Source organism: Coturnix japonica, chromosome 6 (assembly GCF_054131305.1).
Source record: "Coturnix japonica strain WE chromosome 6, WE-NBRP24, whole genome shotgun sequence".
In the NCBI taxonomy this organism is placed as follows: domain Eukaryota; kingdom Metazoa; phylum Chordata; class Aves; order Galliformes; family Phasianidae; genus Coturnix; species Coturnix japonica.
Window position 1 is genome coordinate 38647926 of NC_140668.1, and position 22628 is coordinate 38670553.

At 43.1% G+C, this 22628-nt stretch overlaps 1 protein-coding gene across 10 annotated transcripts in view; it reads left to right on the top strand.

Moving 5' to 3' along the window:
* Positions 1-17605, top strand: part of BANP (BTG3 associated nuclear protein) — a 112102-nt gene extending 94497 nt beyond the window's left edge. For 8 of the 10 annotated variants that reach the window (XM_085551164.1, XM_085551163.1, XM_085551165.1 and 5 more), the window contains 2 exons: positions 13652-13795; positions 16810-17605. In XM_085551164.1, coding sequence (XP_085407290.1) covers positions 13652-13795; positions 16810-16881 — 216 coding nt within the window. In that variant the 3' untranslated portion in view covers positions 16882-17605. The remainder of the gene's footprint in view (positions 1-13651; positions 13796-16809) is intronic. The other 2 variants (XM_085551168.1, XM_085551169.1) reach the window with 1 other exon arrangement.
* The last annotated feature ends 5023 nt before the right edge of the window (positions 17606-22628 follow it).

Here is a 22628-nt window from a genome sequence, read left to right on the forward strand (position 1 = left end):
GAAATTCTTGGTGTGTGAAGCTCAGAGCTGTCTCTTTGCTCGCATGTAATTTAACATGATTTGTGTCCATAATATCACGCAGGCTGAATCCTCTCTCACCCTTCGGTTTGTTGGGTCGGGCTCGTTATTTTCCTTGGATGGAAACCTTCCTCGGTTTTCCACCAGCGGACAAACATATTTAGACATAAGACCAAACAGTGTTTGTCCTTTCAATCTGAAATCTAATTTCCAGCCAGAGTAAAAACAATAAAACCCAATGTTTGCTTTTCCTGTTCTTTTTTTTTTCCTCCTCACTTTCCCTCTTGTGATGCATGTGATATATTTCAAATTTTATTTGTGTATATTGCTAAGGAAGCTTTTGAAAGCTAACATGGCTTTAAGTGCACAACCAGCTCCTGGTCCAGTGCTTTGAACTGAGTGTACAGAGACTTCTGCTGTCTATAAGCAGTACATCAATTGCTGATGTGCTCCGGAACTTACATTGCAAACAGATTTGAACTGCTTCAAATTGCTTCTCAATGCAAAACTTTCTCCCTCTCGGCTTTTAAAGAGTCTGGCGCACAACAAATTAATTGCAGATCCCTCTATTGCTGATTTATCTTAGAATCTAATATTTCACCAACGTGTTGACAGGATTTTTCAGCTCTTTATCAAGATACAGGTCTTATCGCCTGTGCCCTGTGTGTATCTGAACATGCAGTAATACATCCTTACCCTGTTTGCCATAACTCAAGTAACAGCAGTGCTCAGCAGTTGGTTGTTTTATTTCAGTAAGCATTCTAACATATAGTTTTGTTTATTGATGAAAAATAAAAGGGAGCGTGCAGCCTCAGCAGTGGATTTGTACACAGCAGCATCACACGTTGCCCAGGAAAAGCAACAGTGCTTCTCTGTTCCTGTAGGTAGCTGCTGTGTTTTGCTCTCTTGTTCTTAAACACCCTCAAAAAGTCCAAAGGGAATTGTATAACAGAACTGCTTTCCTGCGCCCTGATACATTAGAAATTCCTTTATGAATGTCAGCGACTGCGGCTATGCTTTCTCTGTAATGAGATCTGTAATGGTTTAAAGACGTGCATCGATCAGTATGGAGCTTGCTCGTGCTCTCTAAGGAGCTCTTTGTGCATAAAACACGTAATAGGTCTAAGACTGACCTGTGTGGCTCTCTGGAAAGACCACAGTAAATGTCACCAGCCATTTAGTTCACAAAGACAGCACGTTTTTACAGTGGTAGAAATGACCACTGCAGCAAATCTTGACTTTAGTAAAGAAATATCAAAGGTTGTCGAACATTCAAACTATTGCTTCCTATGTGAGCGTTGCCTATGGGTAGCTCATTTTTCTTACCTTCTCGTTACTTACAGCTGTGCCTGCCCACTTGGGCAATTAACTTAAAGCCAACTTGTGTATGGGAAGCATCATCATTACAAAAACAACCAGGAGCTGAAGATTAAATTCTTCCCAAAACATAAAGCTTCAAAGCTATGGGGAAAGTTTACCTGTTTGCCACGATCCTATCTGCCACCACCTGAACTTTAATATGTAGTTATTAACTCTTATTTCTGTTTTACAACACTGGCTACTCAAAGCCTGTGATGTGTGGTGGTTTATAAATTATCATAAATGCTAAGATGGATAATTAGTGTTTATTATTTATTTTTAATCTGATTGTGCTTGAATGGAGAAAACATTTTTTAGTGTCATCTTTTTCAGGGCCATTTTGTTGCTTATCTCCCGTGTGGATAATTTACTATATAATGGGCTTCTTTGTGCTTTGGGTGATCTGATTTCTACATCAGACTTGTGGGAAAATGCAACAGGTACAGCGGCAGGTAAATAAATACGTGAAGTATTAGAGGGAATAGTTTGCAAGCTGTAAATTTTCTGCACCCCTGGGGGTTCTGTTTTACCCCTCTATTTTTTTTCCTATGCTTTTATCTTCTTCTTGCTATGGCAAATACTGAAGTAGCATTTGCTGTCTCCTACTCCTTGAACCCCATTTCCTCCCTTCCCCCTGAAGGCACAGATTTAGTGGAGGTCATGGGATGGCTTTGTGATATTCAGTGTGCAGTCTTTGCACCTTGACCGTTGTGATGACAGCAAGATACAAAAAGGTTTTTGAAGAGGGAAATACTGGAGATTTGCTCCTAAAAATGCCGTATAAGAGGAAGCATTTCCAGATTCCCCAATTAGTGGTGAGTTTAGGGGTTTGAGTCCCAGCCTCAGCAGTGCAGTGCAGGTAGGCTGATGGGTTGGCACAGAGCATTGAGGCTGCTCAGGTCTGCTGTCCTAACATCATGTTTTGTTCGTCTAATAGGGTTTTTTTATTAGGAAAACAGAAAAAACAGAAGTTTTCTGTAGAAGATATGAAAAAAAAGCATTTGTAAAGTATGTGCTGTATGGAATCCTTGTATTTAAAGCAACTTGGCATTCTGTGCTCCCAGGACAGTCTCAGGAGCCACGTGAGGGCTGCAAATCTGGTTTGTAAATACCGTAATTTGTATCGAGACCAGATTTGATCAAGTCCAAATGTTTCTTTCTGAAAGGCTGGATTCTCTTTAAGCCTTTCTTCTTCTCCCCGAGAACAGCCGGCCGTACAGCATGAAGCTCTGATGGTGGGGTGCAAAGTTATTGTGCAAACTAAAGTCTGATAACCCTAGTCAAATAATTCTTGTATTAATAGACCGGAGGAAAGAATCACTGTCACGGGCACCTCTTTCAACTCCTTCAGTACTATTTTGCCAGTTGCTTTTAAAATAAGCTCGCCGCGTTCCTTGCTTTTCGCTCACCTATTAGCAGCCTTCAGGAGAACATTATCGGGTTGTCGCTTTTATTGCTTGCCTGGCTTTTGAGTTACGGTTTGGCCGTCAGAGTTGCCAAAAGAAGATGCTTTTGTATGTAAGAACGTTCTGTAGGCTCAGTGCTCTTTGTGCAGCAGTTTTCTCCGTGCACTGTGGGTATGCTTAGTTTCCTAAGAGTGAAAATGTTGTTAGCAGACATCGCGCTTCCCACGGGCTGTAGAAAGAGGAGAGTTTCAAGCTGGTCAGGGAAAAGATTGTCAACAGCCCTGGGAGCATTCCTGCAACACACCAGTGCTACGCTCTTTGATAATTCCTTTCTGATGTTATGAGAAAACCACATTTTAAATGTCTGCGCTTTAAAAAGTTGCCTTTTCATTGTAAAAATAATAATAATAAAAAAAGAGTAATTTTAACCTTTTATAAGCACGATTTTACACTGCTCGGGTGAGGTTTGGTTCTAGTCTCCAGTTGTGTGGCCACACGCACACAGTGCCTGGTTGGGGTGTGATTTCCCCTTCCTCTCCCCCCTCCGCCGATTGAAGCTTTTCAGTATGTGGGTAGAATGTTAGTCGAGTTGAACTTAATGCATACATGTATTACTGAACAAAAAAAATGTGCTTCTAGCATTGATTTTAGGTTATATGCTAGTTTTACATTATCCCAGCTGGGTATTAAACTGAGTTACAGAACTGGCAGTGTGCTGGGGAAGGCCAGATGTGTACTGTAAGAAAACAATAGTTATGGGTTCAGAGCTTTCATTGAAGTCTGCTTCAAATTCACGCTCCGGATTCCTCTCCCTTTTCTCACTGAAAATGAGAGATAAAAAACCCAAAAATAAAACGGAGAGTTGTTCCAAAAGGTGTCGTAAAAAAATGTAAATGATGATGATAGGAAAGTTTAACATATATGTGAATACTCCTTGCATATCCCTTTGGAAAGGAGAGGCCTTTGGCTGGCCTGCAGGCTCAGCCGGTAGCAAAATGCATTGCTGTGTGCGAGAACCTGAGCTCAGTTCAACTGCAGAGAGGTGGAATGGGAGCCCTGCAGTGGGGGATTGGGAGCCTGTGCGCCAGTGGGCAGTCCTCATCATCACATCCCATAGTAAGCGGCTGCAGTGGGTTGCAGCAAAGTGGAAAATGAATGTGAGTGGTGAACGAATGGGTAAATAAATGACAGAGAGCACAGATAAGAGCACTGAGCTTTGGAGGAGTCCCGAGGCTGTTCTTCAGGGGTGAAATTGCCCTGACAACAGACATATGGTCGAAGTTCAATCCGCGAGGGAAAACAGGCACTCAACTACTGTGCCAATTGTTTTCCACCCCAAAACAGAGAGATTTTAATGATTTATAGCGGAACAGCGTGTACGTGTTACCTAATGTGCTCAGAATGACTTGATAGAGTTTTCTAAGCGGTGCAGGAAGGGAAGTGGATAAACAATCACTTCTTCTTCATTCAGAACTGAAACAGACGAGCTTTGGTTATCAGCTGCAGTGCTTTTTGCTCTGAAAATGCTTTCCTGTGCATCACAGGGCGTCACGCTGGAGGTTAATGCGTGCAAGCCAAGGCTGCAATTTGGAAATCACTGTCAGGAAAGGGATGTTATTTGTGTTCTCGACCTGTAATTCCCGTTTTGAACACTTCCTGCAACTCCTGAAGGTCAGCTTATTGACCCCAACCTGAGAGAAATAAACTAAGGAGGAAATCAGCAACCAAGAACTAATTGCAAAATTGGGCAAGTGTAATCTGCGTGGCCATAATGCATAGTGCACCAAACTGATGCTCTGTTCTCATCTTATGTCTCTACAAGTAGAAAAAGCCTATTTTCATCACTGCAAATGCTGGTGTGAAGGAAGCAGCAGTTCCCAAGTGCTTCTGCAAGGCAGTGCTAAGGTTTGTGTGCATGGTGCTCTGACTGAAGGGAAGGCACGTGTGAGGTTCCATTGCTGAGCAGAGCGCTGATGGAGCAGCTGAGCAGAAAAGATGAGGTTTCACGGCAGCATTTATAGCTGATTTCTTATCAGTGAGCTTTGATGGAAATCAGAGGAGGGAGATTTGTGTTAGTCTGACAGATTAAATTTGTCGAAGAGATGACAGTTTTAAACACGACAGCGCGTAGAAGTGAGAGCACCTACTTTAATAAAAGAAATCAATCATTTTTCATTCCTCGTGGCTTTGGAGCGCTATTGTCTGCGAGTCTTTCTGATGTGAAACGTAGGGGTTTTTTTAATAAGTGGAACTCGATATGGAGCTTCCCTCAGCACTCATCCTGCTGTAATAGGCATTCAAAACAGAAGCTAATGACCACTTAATAAGACGCTTGTTACTAACGTGCTCGATACTGACTAAGGAAATAGTTGCGGTGCTATGAACTGTATGTCTGTCTCCTTCTCATGGTATCAGTGTCTCTAACCTGCAGTTCTGGAGTTTATACTGCCTGTGCAAATCCCAATGGAACTCCTCAGCTGTTTGTGTTCAAACCATGGGGTGGAGAAGTAACACCTGAGCCAACTAACACAGGTCTGTATCTCTATCTGTGCGCATCAGAGAAGCATCTTCCTTAGGTTTCCTGGCTTCCTTGGGCTTGCTGGTAGGAAAAAAGCAGAATGTTTGAACCTGCTGTTAACTTCTGTTAACCTGTTCCAGTGCATCACCACCTCTCATTGCAGTACTGCAGATTTGCAGTTCTCCTACCCATATAATAAGCTCACACCATTACCACTTGTGCTTTCCCCCCAACCTTTATTTCTCCTTTCTAATAGCAGCACTGGTGGGAGTGGTGTTTTGTTACCCGAGCAACAAGCACTAAACTTTCACATCTTATATTGTTCACATTAAAAACAACCAAAATTCACTGCCAGCTGCAATGTAAACACAGCTCCCCTCCATGCCTCTTCTTTTTGGAATCAAACTGGAGTCATCGCTCTAAGTGGAAACCCATACGTTGTTTTAGGCATTTCAGAGCATGATAACAGATGTGTTTGATTCTGGTGGATCCTCAGTGATCTGGGTTTGGCTGCTTTCAGTGCCATGTTTACTGCTAGTCTCATTGCAGGGCACAGATCCTCTTGTCAGCACTAGCAGCCCCAATTGCAGTTGGAAGTTATTTGTGAAAGGATCGGATGCTCTTTGTGCTGGAAGTGGCTGAAGATTTCAGCAGGATTCTGTAGTGTGTGTTTGTTCTAAAGCTGAGTGCACCAGCATTTCTCTTGACCTTTTGTTTAAGCCTAACTCACCCCGTTGGGATCCACAGGACTGGAGGACGAGAGCAGCGGGGCGACATTTAAAACCATCTTTACATTTTTAGGCTTGTCACACAAAAATGTAAAGGAAGGCAGCCCTGCAAGACGAAGCTCTCCTCTCCCACTTGGCTGTTATGTCACAACAAAAACTTTCCCACCAGCCAGATGCTGCGTGAGTCACCGTTTATTTTTCACTGGGATAACCTCTATCGGTGCTGGTCAGTGGGAGTGAGTCTGGGTCATTCAGGGCTGACTCCTCTGCAGCTTGTACATTCAGCAGCTCCAGCTTCAAGCCGTTCCTTTGACACTGTAGTATTTGTCTCTGTGCTATCCAAGCCATTTCTTAATAGCACTCAGTTCTGTGTTGACCAAATCCCAAAAACAACATTCGATTGGAAAAAAAAAAAACAACGCACCAACAAAACCCGTTTAAGCCAAAAGCTTCATTAGTCTTTCTTGAAATAGTGAATTATGGTAGGGAGGTTTAATGGTCTGCTCTTAAAAATTCTTCCTTTTGGAAGTCGTTCCATCCATTTCACCATATCTGCTGTTAACAGTAACTGCTGCATCACAAAGAATTGCAGCTGTGAGCATTTGAATCACCTTTCCCATCATTAGCTTGAATTAACTCAGGAGACTTTGCGAGCTGTAACGATGCAGGAGGCTGAAGTGCCTGGTGTTGTATTGCTTCTTTTTCTTCTTTTTCTGAAGGATGATTGAGATATGTGGAGTAATTCTGGTGGGCAGATTATCTCTGGTTGCATACATGTGTGTAGCTCGAATAAGGCAGCACTCTGCTTAAGCTAAAGAGAGATCCAGAAAAGGGATGGAGGAACCGCAGCCTGAACCTCAGCTCTAGAGGAGAAAGAGAGCAAGAAAAACTCAAGCTGCTTAACTCAGGTACCTGCACACAAAACTCTTTTGTGTAACAGCTCCAGTGAGGCCGTGGGTTGTGATTTGGGAAGCACAATGTCTGAGAAGAGCTGCTAGTTAACCACAGGGTTGTTTGGGGAAATTTCCCTCAGCAGGCCATTTCCTGAGAGCATCTTTGTACAAAAGATGAGTCAGATGGACGGTGCAGATTTCCTTACAAGCCCTTTAATTTGATGCAGTCGATTTAGATGAGGTAATTCTTCTTTCCGTATCCAAGTAATTTTTACTGAAATTACATCTGCAGCTGATCTGCCAGCTAATTATAATCAAGGTTTGCACATGTGCCAGTTTAGAATTGCATTTTCAGTGAGGGCCTGTATTGTGTTTTGGTTTATTGAGCATAATTTTGTGGGGCCTGAGTTCAGTTCTGTGCATTGTGGACCCCTCTTGTTGGCATCAATAGGGTGAGACCTCAAAGCATCTTGGGACAGTACGTGTTCCTTTGCTTTGCTACCCATTTTCTGACGTTATTGTATATCTGCCTGTGATGTGGATCATGCACTGAATTAAAGATAAGCAATGTAGGTTTGAACTACTTACATATGTATGATGAGCTTGTGCGAAGTCTTAGATCACATGATACAAAGCTTGATTTAGTCCTTTATTTCATAGTAATTAAGCTTGCATCCCTTTCAGCCAGTGCAACAGTGCAAATAGAAAGTCTTAATTACACTGATTACCTTTGTCATTTGCTACCAGCCACTTCTTAGAGGGGTTGGGAGAGCTGAGTGGACACACACAGGGCAGCACTGGCCCAAAAGAAGCGTGAGATGCTTAAGGTGAATGCCTGCACCTCCAACCTTAGTTTAGGCAGGGTGGTGTAACCTCGTGAGCCCCTTGTTTTTTCATACATGTTATGCATTTATAAATACTATGTGTGCTATATACCTTACATCCAGGTATGATGGGTCAAGACTGTTTTGACTGCATTGTGCTGAGGTTTGTCCCTGGGGCTTGCAGAGCCCCACTTTCCTTGGGGCTCTCTGGAATGCAGCTTGCAGGCAGCAAGATGCTGGGAAGGGGCTTCTGCTCTTCAGAGGCTGCAGATGGTTTTAATCTGCTAAGCCACAGCTTGCTGCCCCTTATCGAGCTCGATCCAACCACATTAACCAGAAAGGTGGACGTTTTTTTGTCAAGTTTGTTCAACTAACCGCAATAGCTGCAATTTGTGTTCTTGCATTTCCCTGGGATTTGTCCTGGCGCATTAAGGGAATCTCTGAGTAGACATTATGGAATAAAACCGTGCTGCTTGATAACGCTCCAAGTAAAAGCAGATGAGATGGTTTATTATTTGTCATGTGAGGAAACGGTGCCACTGATAAAAACATGCTCTGAAATTACTCTCCTCGTTTTTCTGCACTTGGTAGACCCGAAATCAGTTTCGGTTTTCATGGCCTTTAGTTTGGGGGAATGTAAAGGAGGTGCTCTCAGTTATATGGCTCTGTAGGGGTGTAAGTTAATGAAGTTTTGACAGATTTAGGGTCACATTTTGCACGGTTCGATGCGGCGCTCTTAGAAATACACAGCAGGGAGAGTTCCTCTCTCCCGCAATGGTTCTATCTTGGACTTTTATATCTGCTGAATTTATTGTTGCATTGGCATGTTTTATGCAGGAAATAAATAGCAAATTGAGGTCCAGGGCATCGTTGGAGTCAGGAATGACCCAAAGGAAAGCTTTACAAACAAGATCATTAACTCCAGGTTGATACCCTAATTGTTAAGGGCAGTGAATCCTTTTTATGCTGTTTCCACTTACATCAAGTTTAAACAAAACCCATCAGAATGGGAAAGTGAATGTATTGCCTGGAGCAAAGCTCTCACCATGGAATTTTTTGCAGAGTCCTTGTGGGACACAGTGCAATATTTGAGGACAGGTGAGTGGAGCCCTTCCATTTGGGTGATGGGAGATGAACATTGGATGCTTGGGTTGGGGACTCTCACTGGTAGTCACTTCATTACTGCTGGGTCTCCCACAGCACTTGGTGGCTGCTGCTGCTTTCCACACCCGGACCCTACTTGGTGTCTGTCCTAAGTGGAAAGCAGATGTCATAGCCTGATTTTTTCCTTTGGCAACAGTTGCTTTTCTGTTTTGATGGAGTGTTACAGTCCTTAATGTGAATCACTATTACTTCCTCAAAAATAGATTGTGTATTTTTCTGTGGGCTTGACACTTGATCACTTAAAAGGAAGCTTAAATTTATTGGATATAGTGCAAAAAGTAATTTCAAGCCTTCCCATGTGTGTTTCCCCACAGATATCTTTGATTAATACTATTCGGTGTTTCAATGAAAGATATGAAAGTTGATAATGATATGTAACGGCGGTGTAATTAAATGCCCACTAATGAAAGCAAAAGGTCATTTTTGCACTCTGATACGATTGACTCCGCCTGCCTTTTAATTAATCCAAATGCAAAGTAATGCATTGTGCTAAGAACAAGTGCCGCAGGAGTCTTACTGCCGAAGGTTTGGCGACCTGCTTGGAGCTGTGCTTGTTCTTTGAATGCAACAATGACGACAGCACAGGAGGGCAATAAAACTATTGCTGTATGCACAATTCTGTGCCCAAACTGTCCTTTCAGCAGTGTTTTAGCTGCAGCATTTCACACTGTGAACCATCCATGAACAACCACCCTTTCAGTGAGTCAGCCCCGTTATTTAAAGAAACATCATCTTTTATTGCATTGCTGCAGCAGGAATGGGAAGAAACAGTGGAAAATAAAAGGTGTTGAAATCAGTATGTCTCAGTTTTGGGCTTTTTATAGGTAGGCAAACATACGTGCTTGCCTAGATTAATAAGAAAGCACACAACAACAGTAGCAAGGATGTGTTTGAGAAGGCTCAGTCCACCAAGGAGCAGACTGAGGGAGTTGGTTCTTTGCTAAACAAACTTTGGTTATCCTGAGACAGTTACCTGGACTGGAAGGCTGGGGGATAGAGAATGACTTGGAAAAGATGGACCGTTTTCTGTGATAAGTAAAATCAGCAGAGGATGTGATGATAGGAACTGAACCATGGTTGGAAATTGTGCTGGAGTAATTTTGGAAGAAACCAAAGGAAAATTTATTATGTTTTAATCTTTTTTTTTTTTTTTTTTCATAATTATTATTATTTCCTGCCCTGGCAGTTGAATGTTGAATGGAACTCTTAGTTATGGGCAAAAATGGAAAGGAGGAGAGCAGAGAAAATAGCTGGTTTTCATTATTACTACTAATTTTATTATTACCACATTTTTCATGGCAAACTCACTGAAGACGGGGCCAAAAATAGAAATCTGGGACCTCCCAACTCAATGCTTTTATGTTTCCATCCATCGAGAAGACTTTGAAAAGAGAAGGATAGAAAAACAACGGAGGGGGAAGGAAGCAAAAAGCACCCAACAGGAGGATGGCCAAGGTTGGGGTGAATGGGAACACAGCTGGATGCTGCTACAGGGCTCTGCGGGTCCCATCCAGCCCATGTGTTGCTGTAAGGAGGGGTGGGTGATGTCTATGGGCACAATATGCTTTAAGAGAACGGGAGGGGTGCATCCATCTCTCAGGTTGTTTTATTAGATCCATTGGCTCTTGAGCCTCATTGGAAGCGCTAAGGAAAGCAGATGTTTGGTCAGAGAGGCTGCGGTTCTGTGAGCGGGCAATGCCAGGAGTTCACACTTCATTATAAACAGCTGAGTAAAATACTTTTCCTTCTGGTATTTCTAGGATGGTTGAAAATCAAAACTAATAGAAACACGCTTAGTGTTCTTTCAGAAGGAGTTAGGGAACATTTTCTTCTTCTGAGAGCTGCTGGGTACGGTGGAGGATGGGGTTCTCTGGTGCTTTGTAGTTGAGGTGGGTTGTACAGCAGGTTCACCATGCAGTGTTATCATCATTGAGATGGGAAGGTTGGGAAGATCAGGCCAGGCCACCAACAGTGCTTGAAGAGCACTTTGCATCTGCAAAGAGGGGTATGTAAAGGCAAGTGGAAGCTGCCTCTGAGCTGCTTGTTTGTGGGTGTCCAGAGCACGAATTAATCCCTTCTGTTAGAGGGAAAGTTTATTATTTTTCAGTTTAACCATATTCTGTTACCTGTTTTGGAGCAGCGAGGCAGGATGTTAGAGGAGCCCAGCAGAGCTCATTTCAGAGGTTCATTTTCAGGGCAGACTGTTAATTTTTGTGGTACAACTCCTTTATTTTAAGGTCAAGGGCAGGTAAGAATCACAAAGTCGATGTGTTGGTCTGGGAGCCGAGTGAGCAGCCAAAGAAAAGCCATATCCTCACACCTGCCCCTATTGCTGAGGTCTCTGTTTTACCACTCCTTCACTGCTCTACTTAAAGCCATTGATCCCTTGATATCTGTCATTTTTGCAGCCTCCCTATAAAATCTGTGGTATTGGCAAACACAATGGAATGTGAATATGAATATATATATAAACAGTATATAAACAATATGAAATGAGGCAGATTGAAGTCATAGGGCTGGGGCTTTTATCTTGGTAAGCTTGCTCTCCCTGATTAGAGGGGGTCTGTTTGGATCCGTTTGGATCTGCTGTATGAACTCTGTCCTTTTACACATCCTAAGATAGGGAAGCTGGTGCTGTTAGCAGCTGTAGGCTTCTTTGTTGTCAAAGCAGTTTGTGTGCATGAAAGGGCTGGTTTGGTTGCTTGCAGTCGTCCTGAAGTTTGTGCTTTGGAAGTTAATGAGACAAGATGCATTTTAGAGCTGCAGATAATCAATAGGACAGACTGCCATGTAGTTCTGACAGGGCGTATCATGTCGTTCCAAAGTAAATAGTGCAGGACAAGAGGCTTTTGCTTGCTCCTGTAAAAACAGAACGCAGCATCCTTTTGCAGCTCAGTGCTGACCGTATCTCGGAACACCCAAGATCCCCATAAAACCCTGCCAACACCCCAAAGGTCCTTCCTAGGGGTCACCTCTTGGCCTCCCACACTCCCTAGGGAGGGGTTGTGCTGCCCACTCCTTCACGGCCACCCACCCTCCCATCAGCTGGGAAATCATACTTGGGTAAGGGAAGCTTTTGTTCAGAATGTTATTTTTGCTCTCAGTTCTCTTTCCTCCGTTTGAAAGGCATCTTTTGAGCGCTGTGGTTCAAATACCAGAGGTAGTTAAAAACAAAACAGCGCTCACAGCATATAGAAACCTAAACGGAATTTGTGTATTTTGGCTGCATTTTGAAATGAGATCGGGGGACTTGCTGTTGTTCACATATGTATATTTTATTCTGATTTGTACTTAAGTAGTAAATTACAGTCGCTCTCGTCGCAGGGATGCATTTAAGCAAGCGATTTTGGGTGAAGCATCTGCTCTTTTGTTGCTCTTTGGCTAACAGGGGACCCAGCCTCAACCAGTCAGCATGCAGATGTGTAGAGTCAGTGGCTGCGAGCATTAATTAGCAGTAATTTGTAAATCTACACCTTCGTGTACAATGGGAAGATAAACATTACTGCAACAAATTGTCATAAGTTGAATGTGTTTGGCTGTGAGAATAAGTATCTTGGCTCCATCTCTCTATTTATATAACAGTGAACACATTAGCTGGGGGGTGGCTGTGTGCTATTGACATTACAGCAGCGCTGACTGCTCTGTCTGTCCCACTTACCCTTTGCAATAATCATTAGCAGAATTATGAACCCTTCATCAATTATCTTTTGCAGCACTTAGGGAGGTGTCATTTATCACGAGGGCGGTAACAGCCCACTCCTTAGGAAAGCCACTATCTCTCGTTGGAAGCAGTTGGCCAAAAAAACCTCTTTTGAAATGTTTCCCAGCCACGGGAGCGCAATATTTCCATGCAAAGAGACAGCAGCAAGCAAGCAAAACTGAACAAGTTCTTTTTTTTCCTCCTAGCACACCTGGCTTCTACCCTCTGATCTTCAACCTGAAGGTGCGAGGATGCTAGAAGTGAACTCAGTGTCTGCCTTTTGTTACCCCCTCCCTTCACCCTCCCTATTTCTGCCATCATAAAACCAAGCAGAAGGGGTTTCTAAAGCAGATTCCCCCAGTTCAGTGCTGTGGCTGCAGAGCTCATCCTATGAGGAACCTGAGCTGATGGAGCTGCTGCGCTCATCTGCCGGCTGGCAGAATAAACAGATCAGTTTTCATAGCTGCAAACTGTGAAACAGACCACATCTCGTGCTTACAAACTATACAGCATAATCAGTGCTTTGGTTTTACCCTCTGTTTGGCTTCTTAAATCTACAAGCCTTGCTTTTGCTTGGGTTGCAGGTATTGGATGCACTCAGAGAATATAGACGTGGTAATTGGACTGGTGACTTAGTGTGCTAACTGTTGTTAGAATGAGCTGGAATTAAAATGGACCTATTTAGCACAGGCCACCAGGATGATTTATTCCTTTGCTAGTGCTGATACAGATAGGGGATGACTTACTTTGTGTTTAGGATCATAAGGGAGCCAAACCTTTCCAGGTGTGGTGCCCGTTAACCCTTCCAGGGAATACAGGTCTCATAAGGCAAAATGCAGTGAGAATCTTATGTGAGAATCTTCCATGTGTGTACCACCTCTTCTTGGGACCCACATTATTTAAACTGCTACTGATATACACATTTTCTCAAGTTTCTGTTGAATCATGTTTGGTTGTTGCATCTGTTTTCAGGTCGATGTTTCCTAATGCGTTCCTGGCTGTGCCTGTTCACAAGCTGTTTCTCCTTTGCTCTGCTTGCAGGTGTTGCAGGGTGCTCAGCTGATAGCTGTTGCATCTGCCGAGCCTGCATCAGGAGGAGTTGATGGATCCCCACTGCAAGGCAGCGATATCCAAGTCCAGTATGTGCAGCTCACACCTGTGACAGACCACTCTGCAACCAGCCAAGTATGCCTGCATATATGTGTAGAGATATGTGTATATAAATATATATGCCAAATTATTAAGATAATTTTCCTAAAGGTAAATAGTGGTTATTGACTATTCCTTCTTTGGCGTTGTTGCTCATTGCCCCCAGAGAACAGTTATTTTGGTCACCATTGTTTTTCTGCATCCTTGAGGGCTGAGAGCCATTTTTACAGGACGTGGAGGAAAAACTGGCTCGGAAACTATCCAAAAAGTGTTTTTCAGACTGAGGTTTCTCTTTAAAAAGTTATTCTCTTTCTGACAGAAGTTTTCCAGTTATTTTAATCCACAGCCTGGATTTCCCACGGGAGCTGCAATGTATGCAATTGTAAGTGAACACTCGATGGGCTCAGTTAAGGTGGAGGAGGTGTGTTTTCTTTCTTTCCTTGGTCAGTTTGAAGAGTCATGTAGCTGAGGCTGGAACCAGCCCAAAGTCATGCCTGGTGGCAGTGCAGGCATACAAAAGAAGCAGTTGTTCCATGAACCCAACTGGAGTTGGCTCCTTTCCTAAAGAATCCCTAATGCTTGTGAGAGATGTATTGGCTTACCAGCCAGGATATAATGTTATCCTCAGCAACCAATCTTAGAAGGGAATTTTGTCACGTAGATACCCAGTTTTGCAGAGAGTTCTGATCTGGCTGCAAACATTTGGATGTTGGATCTCTTGAGCTGCATAAGAAATGGAGGAAGTCATGTTCCTTCCCTAGGTTTGTCTCTGTGCTTTCAGGCCTCCTCAGTCATCGATTCACAGTCACTTGTAATAGTGTGCTGGATGACAAGAGCGTTGCTGATGGATCATGCCTTGTTTCTTGAAGCTGTGCAGTACCAAGAGTACTGCTCATCCCATGCAACTAATAGGCATATAAGTATCAGATAGCAAGAGGTGTTTCTCTCCTGCCACGCTGCTGTCCTCACTCCACGCCTTGGAGATCTCAAATCCAGCACCCACAGGCTGGGGCTGCTCCTGGAGGCTGTGCTCCCCCCTTGGCTCCCACCTCCCATGGTAGGAGGCTGTGGTTATAAACATCAGCATCCGTCTCCCACACGACTGGCATCCACCAGAGGAGCTACTTTTCTCTTCAGGGACACTTTGCACCGTGTTAGGTTTTAATATTGTGGTTAACCACAGATTTATACAGAGCTGAAGAGAAACAGAAAAGGAATGCGAAATAAGAAAAGTATGAAAGGAAAAACAGACTAAAAATAAGTTTGCCATAAATATTTCCTCGGTTTACACAAACTGGAAACCAAAGATCTGATAATGAATTGGAGAAACCAACTTGGAATTTGACGTTGTGCGGAGTTATGGGGGTAGCTGGAGCTTTTTTGGCTTAATATTGTGGAGCAATCCTAGAGACTTAGAAAGGTCTTCATCAAAAGGGAGAGGTCATGGAGGTGTCTCTCAATGGGACCGGATCAATGGTTGTATCCATGGGCTTCTTTGCCAAGGTGCTGAGATGTTCTCAACGACTTCAAATCCATTTATCAATCAAAGCTTTGTAAAGTGGAGTTAATTATCTGCTTGTGTTGGATGCTATGCCCTGTGCAAATTCCATGCTCATAACACCACAAGTGTGAATTCTGACTGTAAGGCCTCCTGTTCTTGAGAGCTGTGCCTGAAGGTGGCAGGGAGCTGTTTGCAATGAGTCCCTTCTCTGTCTGCAGCTGAAGCGCACGACGCTGCACACCTCAATTCAGTGCTCTCAGTGCAGTGCATGAGTTTGCATTTGCATATTGGCTGTAGGCAGAAGTAAGAATCCCAAGTATTCCAAAAGGCTCTTAGTTCCCTTATGGCACAACTATAAATATGAGCCATTAATGTGCTAACATTCTTTTGCAGGCGATTTCAAACCTAAGCTGTGCTTCTGTTCCCTTTTGGGCAACCTTCTATGTTAGTCTGAACTTTGGGTAAATATTCAGCATTACCGTTCTGTTATTTGGTAGTTATTTAAATTCCATTAAGTTTTCATCTACTGGGAGACAAAACCTGCATCACTTGAAGACTTTCCTGCTAACAACTGAGGCAGTATGTTCGGATTATCCCCTGCTTTGACACTCATCTATTGACAGTGATCTATTGACACCACTTTACCAAAGGTGTAAATAAGTGCCGAATTACCTCTAGAGCGGAATGGTGACAGATCTTGTAGTGGTTTGCAATTACTGGCTGTAAATCAGAGAGTCGGAGAGAAAATCTCACAGGCAAATCGTCGCATAGAAGCAGTGCTTTATGATTTTGAACCTCCCGTATTTTCATGTGAATAAATAATCTGTGGCTGTATGGCAAACCCTAAAGGAGAGGAACGCAGGTTGAATTTCCACCCCTGCTTCTTTGTGGTTCATCCAACCTCACACCCAGGCTTGAGAGCAGGGAAGGCATTGTCATAAAAGAAGGATTCCACGGAAACACTTCTGTATCCAGGACATTACATAAAGCATCGATTAGATGAATTTATGGAGGGAAAATCCATGCAGGGCAGATCTCCGGAATCTGTGGGAGTGTGCAGGAAAATAGCATTAAGCACTTACCCTTTCCTCAGAGTTTATCTGTGTTTGTGATATTGGCTGCTATCAGGGGAAGGATTATTGGGTGTGAGGGATTTTATCCAAGCCAGTACAGCTGTTCTGAAATGCTTCTCGTTTTATGGCTTTAACGTGCTCCATAATCTGGTTTTCCGTACACTGGCTAACTTGGTCCAAAGGGCCATTTGCTGCAGGATTACCCCTTCCCAGCACTGATAGTACTGACGTGAGGCAGCTCCATCTTGGATGAGACCTCTTTTAATTGCTTGAACATTACATTCTTTCTGTTCTCCTGGCTGTTTTCAGTGCCTTTGTAAGCACCTTCTGTTTCAGCTCCATCATGGAGCTGATATTCATGCAGCTATTGCGCTGGTGTAGAGAAGAACTTCATATTACCATGGTTTGCTCCTTTGGGCTGTATCAGCGACAAACGTCTTCATATTGATTTCCTGATCTCACATTTCCTTCTGCAGGGCACTGACACCCTCCAGTCAGCAATCCAACCAGAAATGCAGATAGAACACGGAGCGATCCAAATCCAATAAGGAAGCGGTGAAAAGCTGCGTGAGCTGAGATGTCAGTGAGCCACGGTGGGAAATGAAGCCCTGCAGTCGTCGTGTGCAGCCCCAGGAAGATGGACTGCTATGCTGACAGTCTCTCCTCTGCACATAGCAGGTTTCTGACCACCCGTTTGTGCTCACCCAGAACAAACCAGAGCCATTTACTGCAATTGGAGCTGCATTGCTGCGTCTGTTGAGAATATACCCCTCAGAAAAAGAAACAAACACGTGGCCTGCCCTTAGGTATATTTAAGGAGGAAAAAGTCGGTATGGAAAGAAATCTAATTAATCGAAACAGTGAGACTTAAATTCATCTTTCATCCTGTCGTTTCTTCTGTGAAATTACACCATTTGAATGTCTGCAAAATGTCTTAGGAGGCGTATTGCTGCTTTGCAATACCTGCTTTACCACGTATCCAAGATCAAGAGCTCAAATATTTTTCACCGTTCAGACAGCTTTTTTATTTGCAATGGTGTTTATAACAAAAAATGGAAAATATTAAAAAAAAAAATGAAAAGAAAAATCCCATAACTGCAAGTATTAGCCTTTTGCTGGTGTTTTCTGTTCGGTGTAATGAAAAACGTATTTGCAGGAGACTAACAATTTTGTTTGTACTGTTGCTTAACTACTTTTCTAGGGGAAAATGCTTTTAAATGCTGTAATTATGCATTTCTAATGAAAAATAAATGTGTATTTATGAATAGCGCAGCTCTAAGTTGCTCTCTGCTGTAGGAACGAATACATTTTGACCAGGCTGTGCCATAGCAGTGTAGTTCTGGAACATCCGAAGACAGATGCTATCAGCTGAGCCCTGCTGTCCACTGAGAAGTAAGACTAAGTCTGTAAGGAAGATATCAATCTTAGATAAGGTCATTAACTAAATTTGCGGTACAAGGAAAATGGAATAGTTAAGTTTTTGAATCTGCAAATCCTATTTTGTGTAATCATGGAACCACAGAATGGCCTGGGTTGAAAATGACATCAAAGATCATTGAGTTCCAACCCCTGCTATGTGCAGGGTCACCAACCAGCAGCCCAGCAGAGCCACATCCAGCCTGGCCTTGAATGCCTGCAGGGATGGGGCATCCACAGCCTCCTTGGGCAACCTGTTCCAGTGCGTCACCACCCTCTGGGTGAAAAACTTCCTCCTAAGATCCAACCTAAACCTGCCCTGTCTCCATTTATGAAATAATTTTTAAATTGTGAATAATTCTTTTCAGCTGTTTCCTTTTTAGTAGCTCCTGTTTCCATAGTGCAACCATTCGGGGCAATACCTCAGTTTGGAATTCATCACTTACCAGCTGAGTTACAGAACTTCTGATACCCATCGTTGGTATCCAGCCTGCAGCAGCAAAGGTGAAATCCTCCCCCTGCCAAGACTTGTGGGAAGCTGGATATCAATTTCAGCAAAGCCACCTTTTCATATTTGCTAAGCTTGAGTGGAAAGGATGTGCATCTGCTACAGCCTCCTTAGAGTATGGAATTCACTGCGGGAGGGGTTGGCTTGTATTTTATTCAGCTGTGTTGATCTATGGTTATGGCCAATATACGGCTCATACCGCATTGAACATGTTAATAAGTGGGGGGACAGCAATTCTACATGGCTTAATTCAGGATAAAGATTTTTCTAAGAAGAGGGATGGTGCACACCCAATTCCTGGGAATGTTGTCCCTGGTAAATGCTGCACTTGATGTAAATTCTTACTTTCCTTTAGGGCATTTGTTGACGCACAAATACAATGCAAACTGAACCACAGCCTGCGGAATACAATGTTTGAGACAGGCGAAGAATTTGGCTGCTCTTCAGTTTCTTTTTTTAATAGCGTTTCTCAGACTGGGTGATTTTTAAAGAGCTCGGCATCCAAACAGAAGCCTAAAAATAAAGGAAGGCTGTGCATTGTAGCGTGAGTGTTCAATAGTAATTTATCTCTTGGAAATGACACTGAGAACGCATCGGGATGGCACATCTGCATGCCGCCACATAGCACACCCATGTTGCATTCATATTGGCTTCAGAGCCTTTCCTGTCTTCATCAGAGAGTCCTTCTCTTGCCCAGCTGTCCTTCTGAGCCTTGGGCATCTCCTGTTTTCATGAGGAACACCCACACAGATTCAAACCGTAGCAATATCTGTCTTTATGATACAATTAAGTTTTCTTCTCTGCGTTTTTCAGCTCAAGTAGAAGATGAAGCATATGAGGAAAGAACTGAGTTCAAGAGAGCTTTCCTTTAGCCATTAGACTGCTGCATGCTCCAGTCTCCTGCTCAAAGTGACTGCATAGCAGTGGCTAGATTTCAGGAGAACGAAACCTTCCAAAGTGTGGAGAGTGTATAAATCATTTGAAATGTGTAGGTAAGCAGGGGACCCTTCTGTGCAGTCAGATGTTATGACTGCGTGTTCCTCAAGACATGGGTTTTTTCCTGGGCTGTGAATGTTTGCATTTGTCTAAGCTGCGTCACGTTGTGTTTACAGTTCAAAGAGACTTCAGCTCTGAGTCAGGTATTCCTGTGAATGATTGCTGTCACTGTTCCCTTACATTTTATGTCCTTGGAGGATTTATGTCTTTGTCCACAGAGGAAATGACTTCTTTTTAAGAATGTTTTATATGTTTTCTAGACATCACAGGCTGTGTCATGTGCAAACCAGTCATCCCCAAGAAGAGTATTTCAGGACAAGCTTGTAACTATGACCAGTCTGTAAGGTCCTGTGCAAGTGTGTTCATACAGAGATCATCGTAACAGTAACATACCAACAGTAAGAAATCCTACGTGTGTTTAAGATGCTCTTGCAGCAGTAGTGAGGGGTTTTGCTTGGCTCTCCATTCAGGTAGGTCACTGTTGTGTCGCCACAGAGATGGTTCTACCCACCAGAAGTTTGGCCATGGTGGTAGATCTGCTAGGAATGAGTTCCCAGTTTGTCTCCTTTAGTTATTCACAGCTTCTAGTGGCTTAAAACCAGTTTTTTTCTCCTGATGCTGCTTCAGTCCAAGAGGCAGGGGGTGAGAACCTACAACCAAGAATCATACGCTGTTGGCTTCTTTCGTTTCTGGTTTTGTTTTCCTGCCTTGTATTCCTTATTAGTTTTACATATTTTGCCTTGCAAAACAGAACTATAAAAACGAGCACCCTTCTGTGACCCAAATAAACTGGAACGCCTTCGTTAGGCACAGTTTTAGACATTTCATTTGATTGCAAAGCAAGGAATGCTGGCCAAGATGTTGTTCTAGTGCTTGTCTCCATCATTGAGAACCTGGCACATGTTTGCCATGCTCTGGTAGCCGTGGCTTTGATATCTGTTTGCTTCACAGAGTTGCTCTGGAATTTCAGGTTAGAAAACACAGTGAGGAAACTGATATCTAAAGAAAAAAAAACCCTACAGCCACACTAATTACTGCGGAGTATCACATTGCACCAACTTGTATCAGTAATTCCTTCAGAATTCCCATCCAGGCACTGAAAATCTGGAGCTGCGGCTGTAATTCAGCAAAAACTGTTTTCCATCATCAGAAATAAGAACAACGTCCCTTCCAGCCGTGGCGATCCCAAAGCACTTCTGTAAGCTCTGCTGATTTAGATGAGTACTCAACAGTCAAACCTCATTTCCTTGACCAAAGCCAGGAATAAGAAAGTCATTTAGTTACGGTGCTGTTTGGGGTAAGCTGAGATTGCTGTTGTAATGTGCTGCTATGAGCTGACATGCTTAATTTCTCTGCTGAACGTGGTTAGATGTATATGGGGGTTGTTTTTATACCCATCAGAAGTGTGAGTAACTGCAGCAGGTGGAGGCAGGAGCTGATGGAAGCGTGGCCAGGAGCTGTGCAAAGCTCAGAGCTGAGATGGGTGGGATGCAACTCAACCTCTGAAGGGGTCAGGGGACCTCATCAAGTGTTGGTCAGTGATGGGATAAACCAGATGGGACTGGGGGAAAACCTGTTTTTTATCCTCATCCACAGCTTCACGTGGGATGTTTAATTCAAGGGCGTATTGTGTTTGTTGGCCTTATTTTTCTTATTTATTAAAATGGGCATTTTGTCCGAGAAGAATGTCATTTAATTAAGCCTAATAAAATTTTATATTTGGGGCAAAAAAAAAAAAAAAGAATGGCATCTTTAGGATTCTTTTGCTGGCTGTGGGTATTTGCATTGAACCAGTAGGCATGGAAAGGTTCTGTGCTTCTTCCAGGCGCTCGATTTAAGCTTTGCTTTTGGATGTTTAAGCAAACTATCTGGTTTCATCTCTTTCCAACAGCTTGAGTCGAGCGTGAGTTAATATATGCTGTATAATCTTCCAGTAAATATTTTCTTTTGGGTTTTTCATACTATTTAATAGAAACTTAATCCAGTTGTGCAACAGATTGACAAAGGCTTGGATGGAAAGCGAAGTTCAGCCTGACGTCGCTCCATCCTATGCCATGATGGCAGCTGTAAGGACAGACCATTCCTTGTCCCTCACTGTGCCCCAGCCTGGACATGGATGGTATTTCATTTGAAAGCAGTAAAACCCCCCATTGTCCACACTGATTCCCTGTTTTTCTTACAGAATCTTTGGGATTTCTGTTAAAGACGTGCTGGGGTTTGCTTGCCAATTCCAGCGCATCGTAGCAGGAGCTGAGAATTAAAGCAAGTCAACTGAAATAAAAGGGACTTTACTCTTGTTATTACCACAGGGAGAATAAATATCCTGTATGTATATGAAAGAGATTTTTAATAGATGAATAGATGAGTATATATTAAATTTGTCCTTGACTTCCTTGGTAAAGCAGGGAACAACTGGGAGCTGGTTGACACCACTGGATTAATAGAAAGTACTCTTTGACTTGCGTTGTGTACTTATCTAATATACACATGTACATAAAAGTATCATAGAATCATATATAGATATAGAATGTATTCTTTGATACATATATAGTCGTATATAGGGGGAATCGTATATAGTTATGTACATACAACCCCATTGGCCTGGGGTTGGTTCAGCTCTTACTTTAGTGCTAGAAGTTGTCTCTCCACTCTTTTCACTTCCTTTTGATATGGTTTTTTTCCCACTTATCCCACCATAGCCTTTCTATCTAGTCTTATTGAAGCCTGTATTTGATCATAGCAGAGGAGCTCAGCCAGCTACCTCTAATTAAAAAATAAGGCTAAACCCTTGGGCTGCTGCATTCTGAATTGCATCTGACAGAGAAAGCAGTTGTGCACAGGGGAGTATCTCTCTTCTTTGGCTTACCAGTATATAAGGTGGTGGTGTCCATTGGACATGATGCATCTGCAATTAATTATCAACGTTGTTGGTTTAAAAACCAGATTTTACCCTGCTTTTCCCACGCAGTAGCAAAGTTGAAACTTCTTTTGCAAGCACTCGTGTTAATGCAGGTAGGCAGTAATGTGGGGTGCATGGAGAGCTCTGCTCAGCCTTCCCTTTGTGCCTTCCTTCCCATCGTCTCCCTGCTGTCCTACCCCTCTCAGGGCAGCTCTTCTCCGGTGATCTCAGATTAGTATCATTTAATTGGACACAAATGGTGTGCTGTCCATACAGCAGAGTGTGCAGTTCTGCTCCCTGCCCTGTGCCTTTGAAATGCCGAGCTATGGCTGGGGCCATCTGCAATGCACAATTGTCGTTATTTACCAGCAGTTTTATTACTCAATCCCGCTTCAACTCTCTTAATCCCCCTGCTCTAATGGGCTCCCTGCTCTCTCCAGCAAAACCAGAGGCAAAACAGCAAAGCCCAAATGTTC